Below are 25,325 nucleotides of genomic sequence, written 5' to 3' on the forward strand. Positions count from 1 at the left end.
AGATTGCTTTTGCTATTTGGGGTCTTTTGTGTTTCCATACAAATTGTGAAATTTTTTTTTCTAGTTCTGTAAAAAATGCTAGTGGTAGTTTGATAGGGATTGCATTGAATCTGTAGATTGCTTTGGGTAGTAGAGTCATTTTCACAATGTTGATTCTTCCAATCCAAGAACATGGTATATTTCTCCACCTATTTGTATCATCTTTAATTTCTTTCATCAGCGACTTTTAGTTTTCTGCATAGAAGTTTTTTGTCTCCTTAGGTAGGTTTATTCCTAGATATTTTATTCTTTTTGTTGCCGTGGTAAATGGGAGTGTTTTCTTAATTTCACTCTCAGATTTTTCATCCTTAGTGTATAAGAATGCCAGAGATTTCTGTGCATTAATTTTGTATCCTGCTACTTTACCAAATTCATTGATTAGCTCTAGTAGTTTTCTGGTAGCCTCCTTAGGATTCTCTATGTATAGTATCATGTCATCTGCAAACAGTGACAGCTTTACTTCTTCTTTTCGATTTGGATTCCTTTTATTTCTTTTTCTTCTCTGATTGCTGTGGCTAGAACTTCCAAAACTATGTTGAATAAGAGTGACGAGAATGCATACAATAAAATTTAAGTGTTTGATGAATTCTGGAAATTGTGTACAGCCAAATACAACTTTTTAGCCTTGAAAAGTTTCCTCATGTCCCTTTGCAGTCAGATCCCCTTTGTGACATTCTGGGTCCATTTATTGATCTGCTTTCTGTCACTATAATTTCTCCTTTTCTAGAATTTCATATAAATGGAATCATATAGTACTTACTGTTTTATGTTCAATTTCTTTCATTTAGCATGATTTTTAGATTCTTTCATGGTACTGGATCTATCTATATTTCATTTCTTTATATTGCTAAGTAGTATTCCACAGAATGGACATATCATAATTTGACCAGTTAATGGATATTGGATTGATTCCCGTTATTGGCTACAGTATTATGAATAATGTTACAAGTGTGATGTAGACATATATTTTCATTTTTCTTGTATATATATCTGAGTGGATTGATTGCTGGGCTATATAGAAATTGCATGTTTACCTTTATAGGAAAGTGGCTGTATCATTTTTAATTCCCACCAGCAACGGGAATTCCAGAATGAGAGTTCCAGTTGTTCTGCATCCTCATCAACACTTGGTATTGTTAATTTTTTTAATTTTAACCATTCCAGTGGGTTTTAGGGGTATCACATTGTGGTTTTGTTATTCATTTCTCTGATGATTGGTGATATAGATAATGGCCAGTAAGTCCTCTTGTGTACTTACTGGCCATTCATGTATTTTTGTGTGTGACTTGCTTTTTTGTCTTTTTAACAGTGTCTTTGAAAGATCAAAGTTTATAATTTTGATGACATTTATCTTTTTTGTTTTCTTTTCTGGTTCATGTGTTTGTGTTCTGTTTTTTAAATATTTACCTAATACAGTATTACAAAGATTTTCTCCTATGTTTACTTCTAGAAGTTTTCTAGTTTTAGCTTATACATTTAGGTCTTAATCCATTTTTAGTTAAATTTTGTGTTTGCTGTCAGATAAAGGTCTAGGTTTATATTCCCCCACACTGATATCCATTTCTAGCAAAAGCTGTTTAAGAGACTATCCTTTCCCCATTGAATTATGTTGGCATCATTGTGAAATTCACGTGTGGATTTCCTTCTGAGCTCTGTATTCTATTTTATTTACTTACATGTATATCCTTATGCCAATACTACCCTAATTGATTATTGTAGCATTATAATAAGCCTTGAAATCTTATGATAGTTCTCCAGTTTTGTTTTCCTTTTTCAAAATTGTTTTGGCTATTTTTTTCCATATAAATTTTAGAATCAGTTTGACACTATCTTCAAAATGTCCTTCGGGATTTTAATTGAGATTGCATTGAGTCTCTACATTGATTTGGGGAGAACTGCTATTGTAACAGTATTGAGACTACCATTCCATGAAGGCTTCCATTCCAATTCCACTCCATTCTTTCTGGTATTTTAAAATTTTCCTTTTGCAATATTTTTATAGCTTTCAGTGTAGAGGCCTTGTATACTTTGGTTATGTTTTTCTAAGTATTTTATTTTTTGTGCTAATGTAAATAGTTTTTTAAAAATTGCCTTTTCTAATTGTTTATTCTAGTTTAGTATATAGAAAGACAAGTGATTTTTTAAGTCTTTTTTAAATTGACATATAATTGACATATAACATTGTATTAGTTTTGGGTATACAACATAATGATTTGATGTTTGTAAATATTGTGAAATGATCACCACAATAAATCTAGTTAGCATCCATCAAGAAACATAATGACAAATTTTTTTTCTTGTGATGGGAACTTTTAAAATCAACTGTCTCAGCAACTTTCAAATATGCAGTACAGTATTAGCTATAGTCACCATGGTGTACATTACATCCCCAGGACTTGTTTATTTTATAACTGTAAGTTTGTACCTTGTGACTCCCTTCACCCATTTTGCCCACCCTCCAAATCATTTTCTTTCCACAAATCTTTTTTTCGTTCTTTTTTAAATTGAGGTAATATTGGCTTATAAAATTATATTGATTTCATGTGTACAACATTATATTTTGACTTCTGTATACACTACAGCTTGCTCACCCCCAAAAGTTTAGCTTGCTCACTCCTAAGAGTTTAGCTTCCATCACCATGCAATTGACCCATTTTGTCCTCTCCCTACCTCCCCTTCCTCTCTGGTAACCACTGCTCAGTTCTCCATATCTATGTGTTTGTTTTGTTTTATTTTTCATTTTTTAAAATATTCCATATGTGAGTGAAATCATACAGTATTTGTCTTTCTCTGTCTGACTTATTTCACTTAGCGTAATACCCGCAAGGTCCATCCATGTTGTTGCAAATGGCAAGATTTCATCTTTTTTATGGCTGAGTAATATTCCATCATATTTATACCACATCTTCTTTATCCATTCATCCATCAGTAGGCACTTAGGTTGTTTCCATATCTTGGTTATTATAAATGATGCTGCAGTGAACATAGGGGTGCATGTATCTTTTTGAATTAATGTTTTTGTATTCTTCAGATAAATATCCAGAAATGGAATAGTGAATACTTGTATCATATGGTAGTTCTACTCTTAATTTTTTGTGGAATCTCCATACTGTTTTTCATAGTGGTTACACCAATTTACATTCCCACCAGTAGTGTATGAGGATTCCCTTTTCTCTACATCCTCTACAACACTTGTTATTTGTCATCTTTTTGGTAATAGCCATTCTGACAGGTATGAGGTAATATCTCATTATGGTTTTGATTTGCATTTCCCTAGTAATTAGTGATGCTGAACATCTTTTCATGTGCCTGTTAACCATCTGTATATCTTCTTTGGAAAAATGCCTATTCATATTCTATGCCCATTTTTTAATCAGGCTGTTTGTTTTTGTTGTTGTTGTTGAGTTGTGTATTTTATATTTTGGATGTAACCCCTTATCAGATATATGATTTGCAGATATCTTCCCCCATTTGTTAAATTGTCTTTTTGTTTTGTTGACAGTTTCATTTGCTGTGTGGAAGATTTTTAACTTAATGTAATCTCATGTGTTTATTTTTGCTTTTGTTTCCCTTGCCTGCGGAGATATATCCAGAAGGATATTGCTAAAACCAAGAAAGACAAGTGATTTTTGTTATTGACCTTGTATGTTGTGACTTTGCTTGATTTACTTATTAGTTCTGGTAGGTTATTCTTTTAGATTCCTTAAGGTTTTCTATGGTCATGATCATATTTTCTGTAGCTAAAAACAATTTCACTTATTTATTTCCAATCTATGTTCATTTGATTTCTTTTCCTTTGCTTATTGCACTGGCTAGGAAATCCAGTACAATATTGAATAGAAATGGTGAGAGCAGACATTTTTGCCTTAGGTAGAAAACAGGGAGACTTTCGCCATTGATGACAATGTTAGCTGTAGGTTTTTCAAATATACCTTTAATCAGATTGAAGAAGTTCCCTTTGATTCAAATTTGCTGAAAGTATTTATCATGAATGAATAGTAATTTTTTGCAAATGCTTTTTCTGCATCTGTTGAAATGATCATGTTTTTCCTACTTTGTTCTCTTTTAATGATGAATTATAATGATTGATTTTGAAATGTTAAAACAACTTTGCATTCCCAAAATAAACTTTACTTGGTCATGATTTATTATCCTTTTTATATACTGTTGCATTCTACTTAGTCAATCTACTTTTATGCTTTTTAAAACTAATACCCTGACCTTCGGAAAAATAACTCAATTTATATTTTGCAAACAGATAACTCAATTTATATTTTGCTAAAAGCTGTCTTTGTGTTCTGTATATTGTGAGGAATATGAGAGAAGAAGTTATGATTCTCTTCTCAGAGGAGTTTATGGTTTCACTACCTTAAGAAAAAAAGAATAATACATGATTGATTTTAATGTATGTCACAGTCATACAAACTTGAAGGTTGTACAGTGGGTGAAAAGAGGAAGAGAGACAATTATCAGAGTTACTGTGCCAGAATGTCTTTGTAGAAGATTGAGATTTGTTTTCATCCTCTGTCACATGATGTAAATTTATGTTTAAGAAAAAATATTTAGACCAAAGTTGAGAACAGAAAGGGTATATTTATATTTAGGTTTTACCTTAAAGGAGACAGAAAGAAAATGAGGAAAGAAAAATGAAAATTCCTGAACTGGGAATTAGATCTAGTTCCGAATCTTAGCTGATTTTAACTAGTTATGCTGCCATGCAGAAGTCACATTATCCTGTCGTATCTTCTATAAAATGGGGTAGTTAGGCCTGATCAGTAGTACTTGTCAAGGAAGGAGAGAGCATATGTATTTTTGAAAAAGCTCACCAGAACTCCTTGTCCAGGTGAGAATCACTGGATTACATAGTTTCTAAATCTTATTTCCATTCCTAAAAATCTCTGATTTTATAATTTTGTGAAATCAGCACACTTGGAGTAAAGACCTTGTTTTTAACTTTGGCTTAGCCATTCTCAAATTTTGTGACCTTGACACATCACTTCTCCTTCCTGGGCCTTATTATATTTATGTTTAAAATGAAAGTATTGGAAAAATGGGTTTCTAAGACCATTCTGTTTCTAAAGTCTGATCCTAAAGTGAAGTAAAGCTATTTATATTATACATGTGTATATATATCAAGTATGGCAAAGAACTTATTGTAGTGAAATAAATAACTGGTTACATCTTTTATCTGAAGGCATTCAACATTATTCAGAATCATGGAAAATAAAAAACTAAGGCCCACATTGTTCAACTCATTTCTAATTTTTAATGGGGGTTTAAAAATCAGTTGAAATGTTAGCTTTGTGTAGTATCTGCTCCCAACTTGTAATGCAAAAATCTAAGACTTCTATATGTTTTTCTAGATGTAGTTTTCCTTTATTATTTACAGTCTGTTGTAAGAAAGCTTCAAGGGATATAGGGTTTTAGAGCACCACATCTTTAACTAGCTGGGGCATAATACATGATTTGAGTCTCCAATATTTTCTAAAAGTAAGGTTTGTTTATTAAAGAAACCCCATGCTGTGACTGAATCAGTCTAATAGAAGCCAAGTTTGAACTTGAACATTCAAATGTATGCCCATATATCTTGGGCATATATCATACATAATGATGTGGGGTCTAGACATCTTTCTGGGTTTGTTTATGTCTGTTATGGATTCCCCTCATTATCCATGCTGTTTGAGGGAGACCCCATGGATTCAGCTAGTTTATTGCATACTTTCTGTATTTTAAGACTAACTGAGTTCCAAGTGGCCCATATGTTCCAACTTGGAAGATTATTTTCTCACTTGCCTGTTTTATGATGATGATTAAGGAAAAATAAAATAAGATTTTAGGGAATGGTGACATGTTTGAGAGTGGCTAACCATAATCCTTTGGCCATATTTCAAATATAGTTTTATAATCTTTATTATGCTACTCTTCCTAAAAATTTTTGACAAGTTTGAGTTACAGCATCTGTTTTCTTATTTTTAAACCATATTGTGTACCATCTGTTGTTTCATTATCATTGATTATAACTTTTAGGATTTAGTGAAGGTAGATATAGACCTTAATCTTTAGTTTTACTAATTTTACAGTTTATGTATATACAGTATACTCAGAATGCTAGCTAGAGTTGAATGAGTATACCTAAAGAATAAATTTTAGATATAAAATTAAAAAATTTATTTCTACTTATTATTATTAACCTGGAGCAAGTAATTTATGGCCACGTAACTAGCAGATTTTATTGTTGCTGTTGTTGTTAAAACCTCCCCCCTTGACATTTATTTTATAAAATTAGGTATCTCTGTTCATGACTCCTTAATTTTAAAGAAACTGCTATTAATATTCTTTATAAGTTGCAAAGCTATTTTTACATCAAGTGAAATAAAGAAGTCGAATAACATTATCAGAATTTGCAATAAATATTGAAAGAGGGTCAATTGTCATTAGAATTTATCATTATGGGTATTTTTTTGAAGGGGTGATATAGCACTTGCTATAAATATTCATCGTGTTCTTAAATCTAGAGACATTTAGTGATTAGGTGATTTTATGCCTGTTTATGCTGGAAGCAACAAAAGAAACTTCAAAAACTGAAAACATAAACATAATTGAACCACCCACTTAAAATAAAAATGGAATAGATGTTTTCCAGGGGAGAACATGCTTTCTGTATAAAAGGGGCTAGTGTAACAAGAAGTCATCTCTTCTTGATTTCTTTAGACAGCTAGAGCTTTGTGCCTTGTCTAGTTTCTGTGTTTTAAGAGCTTGTTCTGTGTAGCAGAAATAATACAATAAATGGGTTTAACCACATTTGTCTCAGCTAGACAGTCTGCTTTGTCAGAGATTGCTGGTACAACATAAACAAATTATGTGTTTGTAGTGCTTTTCAATGAAAGCCTATCTAACAGAGCTGAGATTGTGTTTCAGCAGCTGTAGATTTAATCTCCTACCTGTCAGTTAAAACAGGCATTTCCTGGTCCAGATAAGAACTGGTTGTAGAGGAGGGAAGTAGTCACAGCTGGACAAAGACCTATTGTTATTGGCTGATAATGTCTATGTAGATTCAACGCCTTGTTCTACCATGGAAAATACAATCATAGTGCAGTTTTAAAGGAGCTAAACTGACCTTTTATATTGTTAAATTGAGAAGAGTTGAAGAGACTCAAAGCTGGGCTTTGTGTCATTCATATTTGGGAATTGTCATTTGGAACTAAAAATAAATATCCATATCTTTGATCACCATTATTCTAGATCCTTGTGGATGCGATAGTAGGGTTAAGGAAAATGCCTGCTCACAAATTTGTAACTACATTTTTAGGAATTCAAGTTTTAACCCAAACTAAAGTCAAAAATTAAATCTATGGGGCTTCCCTGGTGGTGCAGTGGTTGAGAGTCCGCCTGCCGATGCAGGGGACGCGGGTTCGTGCCCCGGTCCGGGAAGATCCCACATGCCGCGGAGCGGCTGGGCCCGTGAGCCATGGCCGCTGAGCCTGTGCATCCGGAGCCTGTGCTCCGCAACGGGAGAGGCCACAACAGTGAGAGGCCCGCGTACCGCAAAAAAAAAAAAAAAAAAAAAATTAAATCTATGGATAGATACTTTACCATGTGACTCACATATCATGGGACATATATTTTTCTTTTTTGCGGGGTTGGGGATGCAAAGGCGGTTCTGTTTCTCTCCTTGTTTCACTTTCTTACCCACCGAAATTTATAAAGTTAAGTTGAACTGTCTTAAAATTGGTCAAGTTGGTTTGGAGAAAATGTCTATCTACATTCAGTCAAATTATTATAATATTATAATGAGACCTATGTCTCCTAAGTCATGAATGGCTGGCTACTAGTAGGGCACACTCAGGAATTGGTTGGTCCTTGCATTTATATTTACTTGGTCAGCACCCTAAATCTACAGCTTTTCAATTTTCAGTTTAAATTTCAATATAAAGTAGCTCATGAGTTCTCAAATTTAAAAATGAATATATGTGTCTTAATTAATTTTTATAATTTTTAATAAATAAAAGTTTTTATAGCATTTTTCATAAGTAGCTCATGAGTTCTCAAATTTAAAAATGAATATATGTGTCTTAATTTTTATAATTAAATTTTAATAAAAGTTTTTATAGCATTTTTCATTTTGCAAGAGCTTTTTACTTATATCATTTGATCTTCACAAAATTTTTGTAAGGTTAACTGTAACACGGGGGTTGGAAGTTGACATTTGCGATGTGTAAGGAACAGAGTAGGCAGTAATCAGGTCAAAATTGTGGATTTAAAAGACAGAACTAACATGGCTCACGGGCCCAGCCACTCCGCGGCACGTGGGATCCTCCCGGACCGGGGCACGAACCCGTGTCCCCTGCATCGGCAGGCGGATTCTCAACCACTGCGCCACCAGGGAAGCCCCAGAACTAATTTTTTAAAAAGCCTACAGTATCCTTGCTTGCTTGTTGCTTGCTTGATTCTTCCCTTCTTCTCTTCCTTCTTTGCTTTCTATCTTTCCTTTCATATTCTTCTTTTCTTCCTTTCCCTTCCCTTCCCTTTCCTTCCCTTCTCTTCCCTTCCCTTCCCTTTTCTCTTTTTTCCTTTCTTAACATCTTGTGATTAGGACAAACCTGTCTTAATACTACTTTTGTGTTTTTCATGGTACAGAAGATTGGCTAAGATTTTATATTGTATCTACCTTTAAATCTAAGACATATAATGCCCCTGTATCTTTTTTATTTGTCTAACATTAAGAATTGTCATCAAGGGCTATGTAATACTCTGTTTTAGATGGAGTAAAGTAAAAATTTAATATATTAGAATCTAGGACAAAGGAATATTAGAATTTCTTAGTAGGGTTTCTTTATTTTGAGAATGTGTGGAGGGCTTCCCTGGTGGTGCAGTGGTTGAGAGTCCGCCTGCCGATGCTGGGGATACGGGTTCGTGCCCCGGTCCGGGGAGATCCCACATGCCGCAGAGCGGCTAGGCCCGTGAAGATTGGCTAAGATTTTATATTGTATCTACCTTTAAATCTAAGACATATAATGCCCCTGTATCTTTTTTATTTGTCTAACATTAAGAATTGTCATCAAGGGCTATGTAATACTCTGTTTTAGATGGAGTAAAGTAAAAATTTAATATATTAGAATCTAGGACAAAGGAATATTAGAATTTCTTAGTAGGGTTTCTTTATTTTGAGAATGTGTGGAGGGCTTCCCTGGTGGTGCAGTGGTTGAGAGTCCGCCTGCCGATGCTGGGGATACGGGTTCGTGCCCCGGTCCGGGGAGATCCCACATGCCGCAGAGCGGCTAGGCCCGTGAGCCATGGCCGCTGAGCCTGCGCTCCGCAACGGGAGAGGCCACAACAGTGGGACGCCCGCGTACCGAAAGAATGTGTGGAAAATTCAATATGATCATTTTCCATTTGGAGTTCTGGGTTTTTTTTGTTTTTTTTTTAATTGACCTGAGTGGACCATTTTGTTTCGTTTTGGGCTTGAGTTTCTATTCCCTTTCAGCTGTGATTACATGAGTTATTACTAATCATTCAAATTATGCTATTGGCCTATTGTTCTTTGTAACAGCAAAGAATATTATTTGAGGTGAATTGCTGCAGCATCTGACTCTGTATTGTAAATTGCATTTCATTTGGCAAATATAACATTAGTCTCAACTACCAAAAGAAAAAAAGCAAGAGAAGTTTAATTTAACCAGTGTTTTGAGTCAGTTTGCATATATTAAATTTTCTACTCTTCTGATCTTTACCAACAGTTGATTTTTTTTTCTCATAGGTAGCTTGAATGTCATTTAAAATATTCCTATTTTTCCCACACAGAGACTGAAGTAAGGATTTACATTTTTAGTTTTTGTCAATAAGCTTCTCGGCTGCTTAAAATTTTATTCAGACATACTATTTGGGGAAAAGAATTATAGCGATTCAGCAGTAGCCACTTAGGTTTCAATTTCTTATACTCTTCTCCCCTATGGGCATAAAAAGGTGCAAGTGCTTGAAAGTGCTATGCTTCTTGTCTTATGAAATCACTGGACAGGTCTGTTTTAGTCAGTTAGTTAATCAGTAGGATAATCAGTCAGATAATGACTTTTTGCCTTTCATATTTGGAGGCACTGTCCTAGTAGCATGCTAAGAATCTGTCTGCAAGATGTCTTCCTTCTGCTTGAGCAGAGAGATATATAAAATGGAAAAAGTTCACTGTTATCCCCACTTTTGGACTGTTGAGGTAGTTTCTAAACTGGTCTCTCTGCTTTCATTCTGGCCCTAATAAAGTCAAATTTTCTCACAGCAACCAGAGTGATGTTTATCAACCTAAATCAGATCTCATGCAACTTTAGGTCATTTAACCCTGAGCTATATTGTCTCCTCAGAGAAGCCTTTTTTGACCACCCCTATCCAAAATAGTCCTTTCTACTCCCTACTGACTACCTCCTGCTTCCCACGTTCTACCCCTCATACTCTCTTTATCTTACTTTATTTTTCTTCATAGCATCTATTATCAACTAGCATTTATTATATTTAATATATATTTGCTCATGGATGTGTGTATACACACACATACATACATACTACATTCATTTGTATGTTGTCTGTCTTCCCTAGGAGATAATGGTAGGAAATTTTCTCTACTTCTGTGTCCCCAGTGCCTAGAATGGTGTCAAATATTGAACTGAAAACCATTAAATAATTCAACACAGTGTATGCAGTGTAAATTTTGACAGAGGGAAAGAAATTTATACTTGGGGAATTTTCATAGAGGAGTTTTGAGCTGCACTTTGAAGGGTAGGTCAGGTTTGGGACGGCAAAGGGGAAAGGAAAGATCATTCTACATGGTAAGTGAGAAAAGTGTCATGCACAGAAGCTTAGAAGCTATTGAAAGCAAGAGGAGAAAGAGGGTAAAGGGTAGTAGGAAAGAGGTTTGAGAGGTTTGTGAAGAATATGTTATAGAGTGATTTCACTGCCAGCCCAGGCTCGGGAGTTTGGACCTTACCTTCTTTAATAGGAACATTGCTTTATTGTATCTAAGTTATTTAATATGAACATAGTACTAAATTAAAATATAAAAATAAAATTGCTCTTTTTGAATCAACATGTTAGCTTATCCTTATACCAGCTTCAGTGTTGACATACTTGTGCATTTAGTTGGCGTAGCAAGTGTAGAAGTATGTGTGAGTGTGTGTGAATGAGTGTGTGTATGTGTGTAAGTGTGCATGCTGAGGGCGGGGCAAGAGTTGTAGATTACATTCCAAAATGAATTAAAGTTCCATGTTATTAACTTTTTGCTCTGAAAAGGCTAGAGTATAATAAAGAGTAAACACCTGAAGGCTATTTGATTTGTGGCCATAGTCACTATTTATGCCTTTACTCAGTGTTTATTTCCTATAAAGATCACCTTACTTTACCTCTCTGCATCCTGCCCCCCTGAACATATACGGGCAAGGTCTCTCATTGATATTTCCAGGGAGGGTTATCTTGCCATGGCTGGCACCCAGCTGTCAATAGTTTAGACATCTCATTTATGTTTTGTTCAGAGTTTATGTTTCTTAGCCCTAGCTTAAGAAAGAAACTGTTTCTACTCTCCACGATAGATGATGCTTAAATGTTTATCTGTCATTCATTCTATATTGCATAACCAGCCCACTGTGATAAAACAAACATTTTTAAAATTATTTTGGAAAACTGTATTTCTGGCTCTTCTTATGAGAACAGCTTATTTCCGTCAGTTAAGGATTATAACTGATGATGATGAAATTATTAAAGAAGCTTAGAGGCATCTCTAAATTATACTATAGAAGAATTTTAACAGATATACTAGGAGAGCTCAGTCATTAAAAATATCTTCAAATAAATGAACAAAATCAATTTTTATATTTTCTTACCAACTAGTGGACTTCAAAGTCAGACTGTGGCATGCCAAAAGAAAAGATCGCTGTAATGAAGTATGTTTGAAGCAGAGGTATATTTCTCGATTTCTCGATATTGCCTCCATTTGAGGATTTCAAATGATAAAAGGACTTCAGATTGATTCAGAAGATCTAAAAATTATCAAAATTATTGTAGTTTAGTTTTAAAATGACAGACAATGAAAGTTCTTTAATGCATTTATGTTACAAATATTTGTTGAGTCCCTACTCTGTACAAGAGAGGGATTTTTACTAAGATACAAAGTCCCTGCCTTTAAGTTGCTTGTGCATAATTTTAACAAAATCTGTAGTTTAAGAGGTAAACCTGCATTTCTGGAGGAGGAATTTAATAATTGAACTCTGGTCATTGCTAACAGAATAAGGCTGTGTAAAATACTTCAGGGGTAAAAGCCAGATTGCCTTCATTACAGGTCAAAAGTTTGTGAAAGCTTTATATCTGAATTTGGTTGTTAGAAACAAAGGAATGCCACATTCTTCACAAATGTTGCTATATTTATGTGGCATTTATACAGAATTTAAAAAAAATTAATTTCCATCTTGGCAAAACACTTTGATCATTGTGTATTTAATGGGGTTTCCATCTGAGAACAACAATCATTAGTCTCTAATATGTTTCATACTTCTGTGGAAATAAGACAGGGTGGAATAAGAAACATTCATCTTCACTAGTCTTTGGAAATATCTAAAATAATTGACTAGCTCAGTCTTCTGTGATGGCCTGGTGACCACTAACTGAGACTATTTGCATAATAGTCAACTCTTCACTTCTGTAGTGATAACTGTTTGTATCTGATTAAAATTAAGACTGTTTTAGTTCTCTTGACTTTTTCAGAAGTTGCAAAAATTGAGATTTGCTGTTCTGCTTTAACCAAACAAATGCACACATGGGGATAACAATATGCTGAGTTTATGCAGATTTTACTGCACAAATCTGAATAAAATACCCACTAATAGATCCTTAAGGAGTAATAAACACACATGAATTTTCCTTAGTTGCACTTTAAAGTGATTTTAACATACTACTAGACCTTAACAATAATATTTAATTGACAAGATTATGCATTTGTATGGATTGAAAAGGTGGTACATATCTAATTCCAAATGAATCATAAATTTTACTTTTGCATAACATGTTTTATTAATTTCTTTATGGCCAGGACATCCTACTTCCCTCCTGGTGAGAGTTTCTTAAAGCATAGTAAGATAATTTAAACACAATTTAATTAACATTTGTCATCCATTTTATGAAGTAATCTGACTTTTGTCCTCATAAATACTCTCAAAATTTTTCTTGGTTTTAGACTATAGGAAGACTATGGAAAGATACGTAATGGAATTTTTGTTGTAATTTATTTTCCTTTTTAAGCAAATCTTTCCTTTCTCTGTTGAGCCTATTCCAAAGTAAGCTGACAAACTGGATGATTTCTACTACTATGTAAGTGAAAACAAACTTAACACTGCTACCTGATAAAATAAAGCTATGGACTTCTCTTAGGCATCTTTTTATTCCTAGTACTCAGCATAGTACCGGGCAGATGGTGCTAGGTGCTCAGTGAAAGGCTGTTGACTATTTGAATGAAGACAGGCACTACTGACTTCCCTTACAGAGTAACATGCCTCTTAGAGGCCTAAGAGGTCATTTTGTACGTGTGGAGCTCTTTATTTCAGGGAGTAAGGAGACAAATAAGTAAGAGATGCTAGGAATCATGATTACATTAGTACTAAATCCATGTTCTTTTCTTTGAAAATTCAGTATTTAAACAGAACATGTACAAATGAATGAGAGATAAAGTAGTGACGTTTGACTACTGATGATCCTGGTGGATTAATGAGATATTTGTCCCTTTTAGACAATACAAATAGAACAGAGTGTATACAGTATGCTGAGAATATAAAAAGGTGTTAACACAAAGGACAGGACTGGCCCTTTCAGGGCCATTAACATTTCTCTCTGAATATATACCTAAAGGAGATTTTTTAAATGTGCTATTGACCTGATAAACGGAGCGATTGTACTCCTACTCTCAATGATCATTTCTCTCCTGCATAACCAAGGAAGGGAGCTGGAAAGTACTAGACTGTGAAGTGGATTTGAAATAGCTATCTGAAAGACCAACCTAAAAAAGGAGTTGCTTTGCTTCCATGTCTTACTCTTGGTAGTGAGGGTGGGGACATAGTGAAGCTAGTGACAATATGTATCGTCTCCATTTTTCCTATGAATATTTTAGATATTTTATTAGATGTATTTAATAGTGTAAATTAGTAAAGACAAGTAAACTACTGAAGCTATTTTCCATTTTTCTTAAAATTAACTTTTCATTTAAGTAGAATATACATACAGAAAAATACATATTACAAACGTAAAGGTAGTTCTTCATTAATGTTCAAACTAAAACATGTGACTTTGAAAGACTAAAGCCTGAGTTTTTTAAAAGGATGCCTTTAAACTGCAATATCTTGAGTTTGTTCTACCTTTTCAGGGTTTTTCCTGGCCCTTTAGTGAAGATTTTGAAAAGAGTGGTGGCAGCAATATACAAAATTCTAGGAAGAAATTGAATTATATTAAAGATGAATGTTAACAATGGTAACAAAGTGTTTTGTATATTATCCTTGTGGGAGTTTGAGAGAGAGAAAACATCTTGCCTTCAACAAACAAACAAAAACAAACAAAACAGCATCTTTTTTTTTTAACATCTTTATTGGAGTTAATTGCTTTATAATGTTGTGTTAGTTTCTGCTGTATCACAAAGTGAATCAGCTATACGTATACATATATCCCCACATCCCGTCCCTCTTGCATCTCCCTCCCACCCTCCCTATCCAACCCCTCTAGGTGGTCACAAAGCACAGAACTGATCTCCCTGTGCTGTGCGGCTGCTTCCCACTAGCTACAGGATCTTTTTCTTACATTATTTGTACAATGATTATCCATTGGATGTTGGTGGAAAATATCTGGGAAGATTGGACTCTGTGTTCTTAAATACTCAGAAAATTTGTGTCCCAGAATTGCTGCTGATAAAATTTCAGTGTGATTATTCTCCTGCTAGAGCTAGCTGGATTCCCTACAAGCAAGGATTTGCAATCCTCCATTAGCTATAGCAGCCAGAGATTTGCTAAATAAGACAAATGAAAAGCAGACAAAGTGATATCAAGATTTATTTAAAAGTCATTCTTGAATTCTCTTCTTTAATGAGAACAACTACAGCTCTATACTTTTTGCAGTTGTATTAACAATAATACTACCCTATGGAAATTAGTGCTCAGAAAACCAGTTCTTAAGTCCTTGATAGTTCTCACGTTGATTAGTTGACACAAAATGCCTACTATATTCTTAGCCCTGTGATAAGAACAATGGGGTGGATAGAAATATAAATGTCACAGGCCATTCAGCACACTCAGTTTACTTGGTAAGAGATGATTAATGAATTGAAACAAGTAGAGAATAGTCAGGTAGGCTGTATACAAAGTTCCGTAGTATACTTCAAACTATGGTCAACCAAGAGAAGGTCAAAATGTTGACCACTGCATTATTTTGCTTTTTAAGTCAGGGCAAAGCAGAGTCTTAACATTTTCGACAAAAAAAAAAAAAAGTTTTGAAACTAAAAGGTTTGTGTTAAAGCACTAATTTATCCTATCAAATGAGACCTTTTCCCTCCTAACTCTCCAGAATTAACTGAGATCTGGCATGCATTTTTTGGCAGTAAGAAGATACCTCCATGACCTTGAAGCCTTTTCATGTAAGGTTCTGGGGACTTTATTTCTTTCACTCTAGACACTGCAGCTTTTATAATGGTAACACTTTATGCAAATGACTCAGCTATTCTTTGCAATAAAGAATAGGGCCTTTAAGGAAATTCCACCCCCACCCCTACCCCCGCCCCTTTCTGTTTGTATGCCCTGCGTCTCCCTCTCTGATGGCTCTCTCTCTCTCTCTGTATTTTCTGTCTCTGTCTTTCCCTCCCTCTGTCATGATTTACAAATGTTGGAAACATTCCTTCCAACAGATTAAAGAAGCTTTATCCAATTAAATCACATGAGGAATGATTTTCTAGAAATAAGGCATTAAAAAGATCTTCACTTGCTCACTGTCTTTAACTTAGTAATAGACATTAATATGTTCATGATTTTCAATAACTACTTGTTTCCTATCACTAAGAAAAGTTAAATAATCCTCATGAAAGAAAATGAGCCCCCCGAGTGTCACTCTGCATATTAGCACGTAGCCAGGTCTCTGCCAAGTTGCTCTCTGACTGACTGCTGCAGATGCTCTTTCTCAAGTATTCTGAGTCATATCTTTAGTGCAAGTCTTCAGGGACAAACAATAGCACCTGTTCCTCACAAGATATCAGGCCAGTTAGCCCATTCATGTATCTTTAATGAAGCTCTGGGGCAGATGGCAAAAAATGGCATCATCAACAACTTAGCACAGAGAAAACAAAGGGCATAAGTGTTGATGCAACAATGCTGTTTTATGAATAGGAAGAGTCAGAACCTAAGTGTTTCACGTGCATCTGCTGCTGTCTTGATTGTCTGAAAGATGTGAGGAACACCGTAGTAATTAAAATTTCTGGGCATGTAGCCTATTTGATCAAGAATGTGTTCCCTACCCTCTGCAGAAGGGAAATGCTTTGGTCCAGTATTGTGGAAGTTTAGAATTAATGGACAGTTGTGCTTTGAGGGATACAGTTTGTTTCTTTCCTGATACACTGACTAGGCTTCACCTATGGTGGGGTTCCTGGTTTCTCATTAGTCATTCAACTTACATACCCTGTCAGTTAGTGCTGACTTCCAAAGCAATAAAAATAATGCAGTTTCATGCTCAGAGATTATTTTTGGTCACATTGTTTTACTCTTTACATTAACAAAATCAGTTTTACTTTTACCTATGGGATAATTAAAGACTCTCTGAATTTGGGCTAAGGGAAAACTATGCTTTCAAGAAAAGAAGATGCTATTTGAAATTTTGATAACTTCCTGGAAAAGACATGTGGAGACTGGTCACTCTTTGATGGAGTGAGGGGAATTCTATTATTTCTTATTCTTTAGTAAAAGATTTTTGAAGGTTGCTGTTTACAATGTGACTGCCTTTCCTGGCACGTCACCAAATGGGAAAATAGGATGATGGGAAGGAAGAGGAAAGGCAGGCTTACATTCTTCAGAGCAGGGTGGGGCTTTTCTGTATTTTCAAAATTCTTTATCTGCCTTAGGCACTGACATGCAGTGCGGTAAACTTAATTTGCAATTTCCATAGAAGAAAAATATTTTGGATATTTATGTGATTCTTGTGTGGCCACCAAGCCCTCTTTCCTTACCTCTCCCTCACACCTTGCCCTTGCTTTCCATTTTTGTCCCACCTTCAACCAATAATCTAGTAAGTAAAATAAATCGAAAGCTATGAAAGGAGAAATTGTTGCTTTAATTCATGATTTCCACTCACATTATTTGCACTGGGTCATACTGGTGAGCTTTGTATGAAAGATAGCAGTCGTAATTATTCCTAGACCTTCGTTACCCTTGCTAGTTTTTAAGACACATAAGTTCTTTTAAATGGTATCCCACTGGTGAAATCTGAATAAGATTTTTGGGTTGTATCAATGTCAGTGCCCTGGTTGTAATATTGTTCTGTAATTTTTCAAGATGTTACCATTGGGGGAAACTGAGTTAAGTGAACGTGGGATCTTTCTGTATTATTTGTTACAGCCACATGTAAATTTACAATTATATTTATAAAACTTTCAATCAAATAATTGTTATCACAAAGAATTATATTCCTTATCTCATTTAGGTCTGTTTAGCAAAAGATAACTTTATGATTAATATAATATAGTACTTAAAAGTATAGACTTTGAGCCTGACATACCTGACCTTGAATCTTGGCTCTACCACTTTTTAATTGACTAAGTTACCTAACCACTCATGGTTTTGTCTTTGTCATTAAATAAATGAGGATAATAACAGTAGGTACCTCACAAAGTTTTGAGAATTAAATGAGATAGAGCATGTAAATCACTTCCCAGTGCTTGGCATATAGGAAATACTGGAAAATATTAGTTGCTGTGATGATGATGATGATGATGATTTCTGTAATTAGAGATAAAAGAGGAACTTTACATCATCTCTCAGCCTGTATTCTAACTGGCTACTGGATATTTTGGCTTGCATTTAATAAAGGGCATTTTGAGTTTTCATATTATTATTTTACTTAAAATGAGTTAAGGGCAATTTTATCATTTGGAGCTAAATGATTATTGCTAGTGAATTAACTGGAATTAATGACCATAGATTCGAGATCAAATATTCTGCATATAAAATAAGAGAGAAGGAACAGACTAAAACTGAACAACATAATATCTATACTCCCAGTTACCTCCAGAGACACACCTCTGAAATATAAAATTATTTTCAGTTGCAGCCCCCCAGATTTTCTCTATACAAAGAGTGTACACACATGATTTCTCTCTTTTCTATCAATGAAGTCCATGTGATATAATGGAAAAAGCACTGGACAGGGTGATTAGCAGTTCTGGATTCTAGATCCAGCTCTGTCATAGGCAGTGTGACCGCCACACTGCCTATGACAGTGAGAGCCTTACCTTTTCTAAGCCACCTGGTACCCTATGTGTATATTGTGAGGGTTGAATTGGATTAATGATTCTCAGAGAATGGTCCCTGGACCAACAGCACTAACTAGCTTCACGTGGGAACTTGTTAGAATAGTACACTATCAGGTTTCCACCTCAGATCTACTGATTCAGGGACTCTGAGTGTGGGGTCGAACAATTTTTGTTTTAATAAGCCCTCTGGTTGATTCTGAAGTCCATAGAAGTTTGAGAATCACTTCTCTGGATTAAATTTTAGTCTAAATTTTAGATTGTTGGACCCAACCTCCAGAGTTTCTGATTCATAGGTCTGGGATGGAGTCTGATAAGTTGCTTTTTTTTTTTTTTTTTTTTTTGCGGTACTTGGGCCTCTCACTGCCGCAGCCTATCCCGCTGCGGAGCACAGGCTCCGGATGCGCAGGCCCAGTGGCCACGGCCCACGGGCCTAGTCGCTCCGTGGCACGCGGGATCCTCCTGGACCGGGGCACGAACCCGCTACCCCTGCATTGGCAGGCAGACCCCCAACCACTGCGCCACCAGGGAAGCCCTGATAATTTGCTTTTTGAAGTTAGATGCTGCCAGTGCTGCTGGTCAGGTACCACACTTTGAGAACTACTAGGTTAGATAAACTCTAAACTCCATTTCAACTCTGTGATTCCATCATTATCATTGCTTTCACAATGCCTTCTGTCCCCCTCCTTATTTACTTTGTACCTCAGTTTGTTGAAACTGCCTCTTACCTAATAGTTAACATTGAAACTTTCTAAAATATCCTACCTTGTAGAGGGTGATGGACAGAAAAGAGCGTCCCTAAATTCTTACAGCTTTTGTTAATATGAAGCACCTACAGCTCTTTGGCATTAAAAATGACCTTAGGACCTACTATATAGCACAGGGAACTCTGCGCAATGTTATGTGGCAGCCTGGATCGGGGGGGAGTCTGGGGGAGAATGGATACATGTATACGTATGGCTGACTTGCTTTGCTGTGCACCTGAAACTATCACAACATTGTTAATCAGCTATACTCCAACATAAAATAAAACATAAAATTAAAAGTTTTTTAAAAAATGACCTTAGGTGGCCTACTTAATTTTCTCATGTGCGTAGCTAGTTGCAAAGGAAGTATCTTCAGACACAAAGTTTCAATAATTAAGGTCTGATGCCTAATTGCCATTGATCCCTTTATGTTGTCTTAAGATCTGAAGAGCTTGGGCACCAATGTAAAAATAAAATTATGTTTTCTTTCGAAGATGCTGTTTAATGAATAACACTAAAGATCCCAAATTACATCTTCAAATGAGCTTTTTAATCCCACCTTCTTTTTCTTGGTTTTCTGGATATTTGGGATGGGATAATGCTCTGTGAGGCATGGGTCTGCTAAGAACAAACAAGCCTCTGCCTGCCAAACTGAATTATTTATTTGGCTCATGTTTTCTTTTTTTGAAGTAGAGTTATGGGTTAAGATCCACTGTTTCTTGTTTTATCAGTAATTTGATAATTTTCTAGTACTGAATTGCAAACTATATAAGATAAAAGCAAGGATCTAACATTTACTTAGTGCCTATTATATGCCAGTCACTGTGCCACAAGCGTTACTTTTCTTGTTTATTTAATCCTTACGACAACCATGTAAGGTAGTATCATTAGCTTTGATTTTTACATGAGGAAATAGACTCAGGAAGGCTAAGTAACTGCTCAAGATCACACAGCCAAAGAAATGGCTCAGATTCATTTGACAGCAAAGCCTTTGTAGGCATAGTAGATTCTGAATAAAAATGTGTTGAATGAATGAGTAAAGGAATGACTATATGCCATTATCTTCCTAATGTTGATTTTTAAACAATCATAGAATTATAAAGTTGAAAAGGCACTATAGGTCATTATCTAATCAGGGTTTTAGTTATGCATATCCTTTAAAGTATCTCTAACAGATGAGTATACAGCCTTTACTTGACCACCTCTTGGGAAATGGCACACACAACCTCTTTAATCATAGTGATTATTGAATAGCTCATTATTAGAAAATTCTTTGCATTCAACTTCCCTAAAATCTCTTTCTTTTGAGCCTAGATCTGCCCTTTGTAACTGCTCAGACTTAATCTGGTTCTTCTTCCATACATAATTCTTTCAAAGATTTGAACATAAGCATATATCTTCTCTCTCCCAAGCAAAATAGCCCCCATTTTTCCAGCTACTTTTCAAGATCCACACATAATAATAACTTAATAAATATTTGTTAAATGAAAGAAGGAAAGAATAAATAAATTTGATACCTAGACTCCTCAGTTTCTTATTTCCTTTCTTTAGAATGTGAAGCATCTGTGCTATGTTCTGGGTACATGCTAGGACCATATTTCTAGAAGTAAATGAAGTGATTTCCTTTGATATACTCTTGCAGTGCACAATAGTCACCCACAAAAATATCATTTTTTAATTTTCTGACATAGAACAGTGCTGTCATCTTTGACATCTCAGGTTTGCATCAGGTCACAACAAGCTGGAGTTGAACAGCAAACCTAGTGCTTTTCTTCAGGGTTAAAGGCAAGACCTGGGCGCTAGGGGATCAGCTCCAGTTTAAGCAGGCTAAGTTGGTACTCTAATGTACAAAACTTGGGCTTACCTCAGCTAAAATGGAAGAAATAGCTGCCCAAAGCTAGTTTCTTTCACGCCCCACTGGCAAGGTAGTAATTGCACAAAGACCTTTTTATTATAAGTTGATTTTCCTGAGAAATGAATTCTGAAAAATACTGTATTTATTTTTTGCTGCCCTTTATTAACCCACATCTTAGGGCTTTCCCTAGAGAGAAACTGTTGGGAAATGAAACCTCTTAGACCTACCACAGGAACATTTTTGCACTATGTCCCTGGCTGTGGAGGGAACAGGGACAGGACAAGGCAAGTTGGTGCTATTTAAACAGGGTCATCAGCCAGTATATGGAATTTTGCCTAAAGAGAAGATTTAGGAATTTAAACAGGGGAAGAGTTTGGGGTTGGTAGAATTACTGGGAAAGGTTTGTATCTTAAACAGGATATAATGCAGCTCTTTTATACTAGTAAGGAGGGCAAAGACCCAGTTTGAACTTAAAGATCATTTCTCATAGTACATCCTAGTTTTGATCTTTAAATAACAAAAGTCCTATAGTTTAATTTATAAAATCATGCCCTAAAAGCCAGCACAGAACCTTCCTGTGATGCTGTTGGAATCAGGGCAGCATGCATAGAGTAAGGGAGGCAGCTAGGAAATTAAAATGTGATTTTCACAGACATGATTCTGTCATAGTTCTTATTTTCTTTATATGGAATACAAATACTGATATAGAGTGAAGATTTTCTGTTTTGCATTTTTGTGCTCTTTGATACATTTATTGAGGTCAAATGAAATTTGATACAGTAGGATTTATTATGAAGTGCTCTCTGAATACAACTCCATAATTACTCAGCTACATGGTAGTGCATAAAGCTGTAAAACTGCTTAGCCAGACAAGCAATTTATGTGTTACATTGAGGTGTGGATGGCAAAGAATATTAGTTTAATTGGGAGCCAAGATGTAGTAGCCTTAAATCTGAAGAGCTATATGTTTAACATAATGCAGCGAGGCTTTGAAATAAGATACCTAAACTGGGGAGCTACAGCTTTTGGAATATATAACAATTAGACATTACTTTCTGACCAAAGATACTAAGTACTACTTTCAAAATAAAGTACAGAATGCAAAGCAGGTGAAAGGGCAAAACCTTTCAACATTGTAAGGTGACAGAAGAAAACATTTCTTCTAGTTCTTTGTTTTAAAAAAAGAAAGAAAATAAAAGGAAAACAAGTCAAGATAGAAGATAACCATTAACTACAATTTAGTGGAAGCAGGGATGAGGCAAGTTCACAATGAGGTTATGTCCTTGGTGTACCAGTGGAATCTGAAAGGGATTTGGTGAATTTAGCCTGAATTTTTCTCAGGGAGCAGATTTGGAATGAGGTTAGAAGTGGGTGGCTGTTTGGGTACCAGCACACCACCAGGGGTGGAAAGCAAATACTCCTTGGCATACATTTGCTCTCTGTCTGATCATAGGCTCTCTTCTGTTTAGCAGGTTCAGGGTCACATGCCTCCGCTCATGATCCCAATTTTTCCACATGACCAGCGGACCCTGGCAGCAGCTGCTGCTGCCCAACAGGGATTCCTCTTCCCCCCTGGAATAACATACAAACCAGGTAAGTAGAAAGGGATTTAACATTCTTTTGGGAATGCTAAAGATCCATATGTTTTTGCTTAGTAATCACAACAAGCTCAGAAGCATATGAAGGAACTAAGAATAAAAAGATCATAAAAGCTATTTTAAAGTAAAATTAGAATTGTGAAGGGGGCATGTTAATAACCGAATTGGTTGCTAAAAACTTTTACTTTCTCTTCTTCCACTTGAGTTTGTTCTGAATTCACAGATAAAATGCTACTTTCCCTCAGGACTACAAATTTTTGTCAGCTCTCTCTCATACCTTTACTGTCTTTGGTTAAAGATACTTTGCTCCTCCTGAGAGATTTTATACTCTAGGAGAGTGGTCGCATACAGTATAAAATGCTATTATTGTTTGTTGTCTGATTTCTCTTGGAAGAAGAGTTAAAACTGGACTGATTTAATTAGCTTGCTACTAACGGGTAAAATTCTTTTTTATTTTAGTCTAAATAATGAAGCATTCAGTGTATTTTCTTATTCATCTTTGAACCTCAAAAAACAGGACATATAACCTTGCAGTGAAGTATGTTTTGAGATGATTTAGCAAATGTTATGATTTTTCTTTATTCCTCTGAGTTTACTGGACTCCTGGGGAATTCAATTAGGGGCATAATGGTTTGAAGCTTCTTTCAGAGCATCCTTGTAAACAGGGCTTTAAATGTTTAAAGATATGTTGCCAAAGGAATCCAATGTAAGAAGATAGTCAAGTAAATAAAAAGTCAACCTGAATTTCATTTGTGCATTCTTTGTAACTGACCTCAGCTCAGAAGTAGTGACCTTGTTCTACTCATTAATAATTTCTGTGCCAAGTTCTTTTTAACATATTAACCTGATTATATTAACCACCCAGTCTGAGTACAACAAATCTGACTGACTGCAGCGGTTTCTTTGTGTATGGGTTTATAAAGTGAACAAAGGTATTGTAATATGCTTAAAGCAATAATAAAGTATAAATCACTGTACTAAAATTCTCTGTAAGGCATGTTACTAAATAGCATAAAAACAAACCTAGTGGGTTTTAACATCTAGTTTTTGCCATCAATTACTCTTATGCTTTTTGGTAGAAAACCCCCTTTCTTGTGAGGAAAGGAAAGATGTCTGTGTCAAAACCCAAATTATTCAAAGAATAGAGATCTTAAGCGATTGGCTAATTTAAGGACTGACTTTAAAAATTCCTCAGATATAAAGCAGTCAAAACTAGGATTAGCAACGTTTTTTGTACACCACAGTGAAAGAAAATTGTTACTCAAAGTTAAAAGTTGATTTTTCTACAGCAGAATTTTTAGAGCAAGTTATATTCTGTGAAATTAGTGTCCATATTAAGGACAGGATAATATTTTGTCGGAGAATATCTTTCTGTCAGTGCAGTGGTTCACTTCTTCTCTGATCTCTAGAAGTAGTTTTGAACTTTCTTCACCTTGACTTCCTTCGGAATGTTGGTGTAAACTAAGTTTACTGGTTTAACCTGAATCTGAGTTGTTATCCCTACACCAGTTTTGGAAACCTTTTAAATGAACTGTATGTGGAAACTATTTAATTTCCATGTTTTTAAATTTAAAATTCTCCACATTTCAAAATCAGGTTATGGGCCTTATTTTCTTCTAGACACAGATATCAACGTAATTGACATGTTATGTAATTTTGTTAAGACAATAATACTGTTTTCTTGTTTTTTAACATCTTTATTGCAGTATAATTGCTTTACAGTGGTATGTTAGTTTCTGATGTATAACAAAGTGAATCAGCTATACATATACATATATCCCCATATCTCCTCCCTCTTGCGTCTCCCTCCCACCTCCCTATCCCCCCCCATTAGGTGGACACAAAACACTGAGCTGATCTCCCTGTGCTATGTGGCTGCTTTCCACTAGCTATCTATTTTACATTTGGTGGTGTATATATATGTCCATGCCACTCTCTCACTTCATCCCAGCTTACCCTTCCCCCTCCCTGTGCCCTCAAGTCCATTCTCTACATCTACATCTTTATTCCTGTCCTGCCCCTAGGTTCTTCAGAACCTTTTTTTTTTTTAGATTCCATATATATGTGTTAGCATATGGTATTTGTTTTTCTCTTTCTGACTTACTTCACTCTGTATGACAGTCTCTACGTCCATCCACCTCACTACAAATAACTCAATTTCATTTCTTTTAAAGGCTGAGTAATATTCCATTGTATATATGTGACACATCTTTTTTATCCATTCATCTGTCGAGGGATACTTAGGTTGCATCCACGTCCTGGCTATTGTAAATAGAACTGCAGTGAATATTGTGGTACATGACTCTTTTTGAATTATGGTTTTGTCAGGCTATATGTCCAGTACTGGGATTGCTGGGTCGTATGGTAGTTCTATTCTTAGTTTTTTAAGGAACTTCCATTTTGTTCTGCATAGTGGCTGTATCAGTTTACATCCCCACCAACAGTGCAAGAGGGTTCCCTTTTCTCCACACCCTCTCCAGCATTTATTTTTTGTAGATTTTTTGATGATGGCCATTCTGACCGGTGTGAGGTGATACCTCCTTGTAGTTTTGATTTACATTTCTCTAATGATT

General features: G+C 35.4%; 1 protein-coding gene across 12 annotated transcripts in view; it reads left to right on the top strand.

Moving 5' to 3' along the window:
• The window catches only part of LOC102980368 (transcription factor SOX-6), a 297,561-nt gene that overhangs the window by 133,901 nt on the left and 138,335 nt on the right, over positions 1–25,325 (top strand). For 9 of the 12 annotated variants that reach the window (XM_028500833.2, XM_028500838.2, XM_028500835.2 and 6 more), the window contains one exon: positions 22,624–22,747. In XM_028500833.2, the coding sequence (XP_028356634.1) occupies positions 22,624–22,747 (124 nt within the window). The remainder of the gene's footprint in view (positions 1–22,623; positions 22,748–25,325) is intronic. The other 3 variants (XM_055078765.1, XM_055078766.1, XM_028500842.2) reach the window with 1 other exon arrangement.

Source organism: Physeter macrocephalus, chromosome 16, assembly GCF_002837175.3.
Source record: "Physeter macrocephalus isolate SW-GA chromosome 16, ASM283717v5, whole genome shotgun sequence".
NCBI lineage: Eukaryota > Metazoa > Chordata > Mammalia > Artiodactyla > Physeteridae > Physeter > Physeter macrocephalus.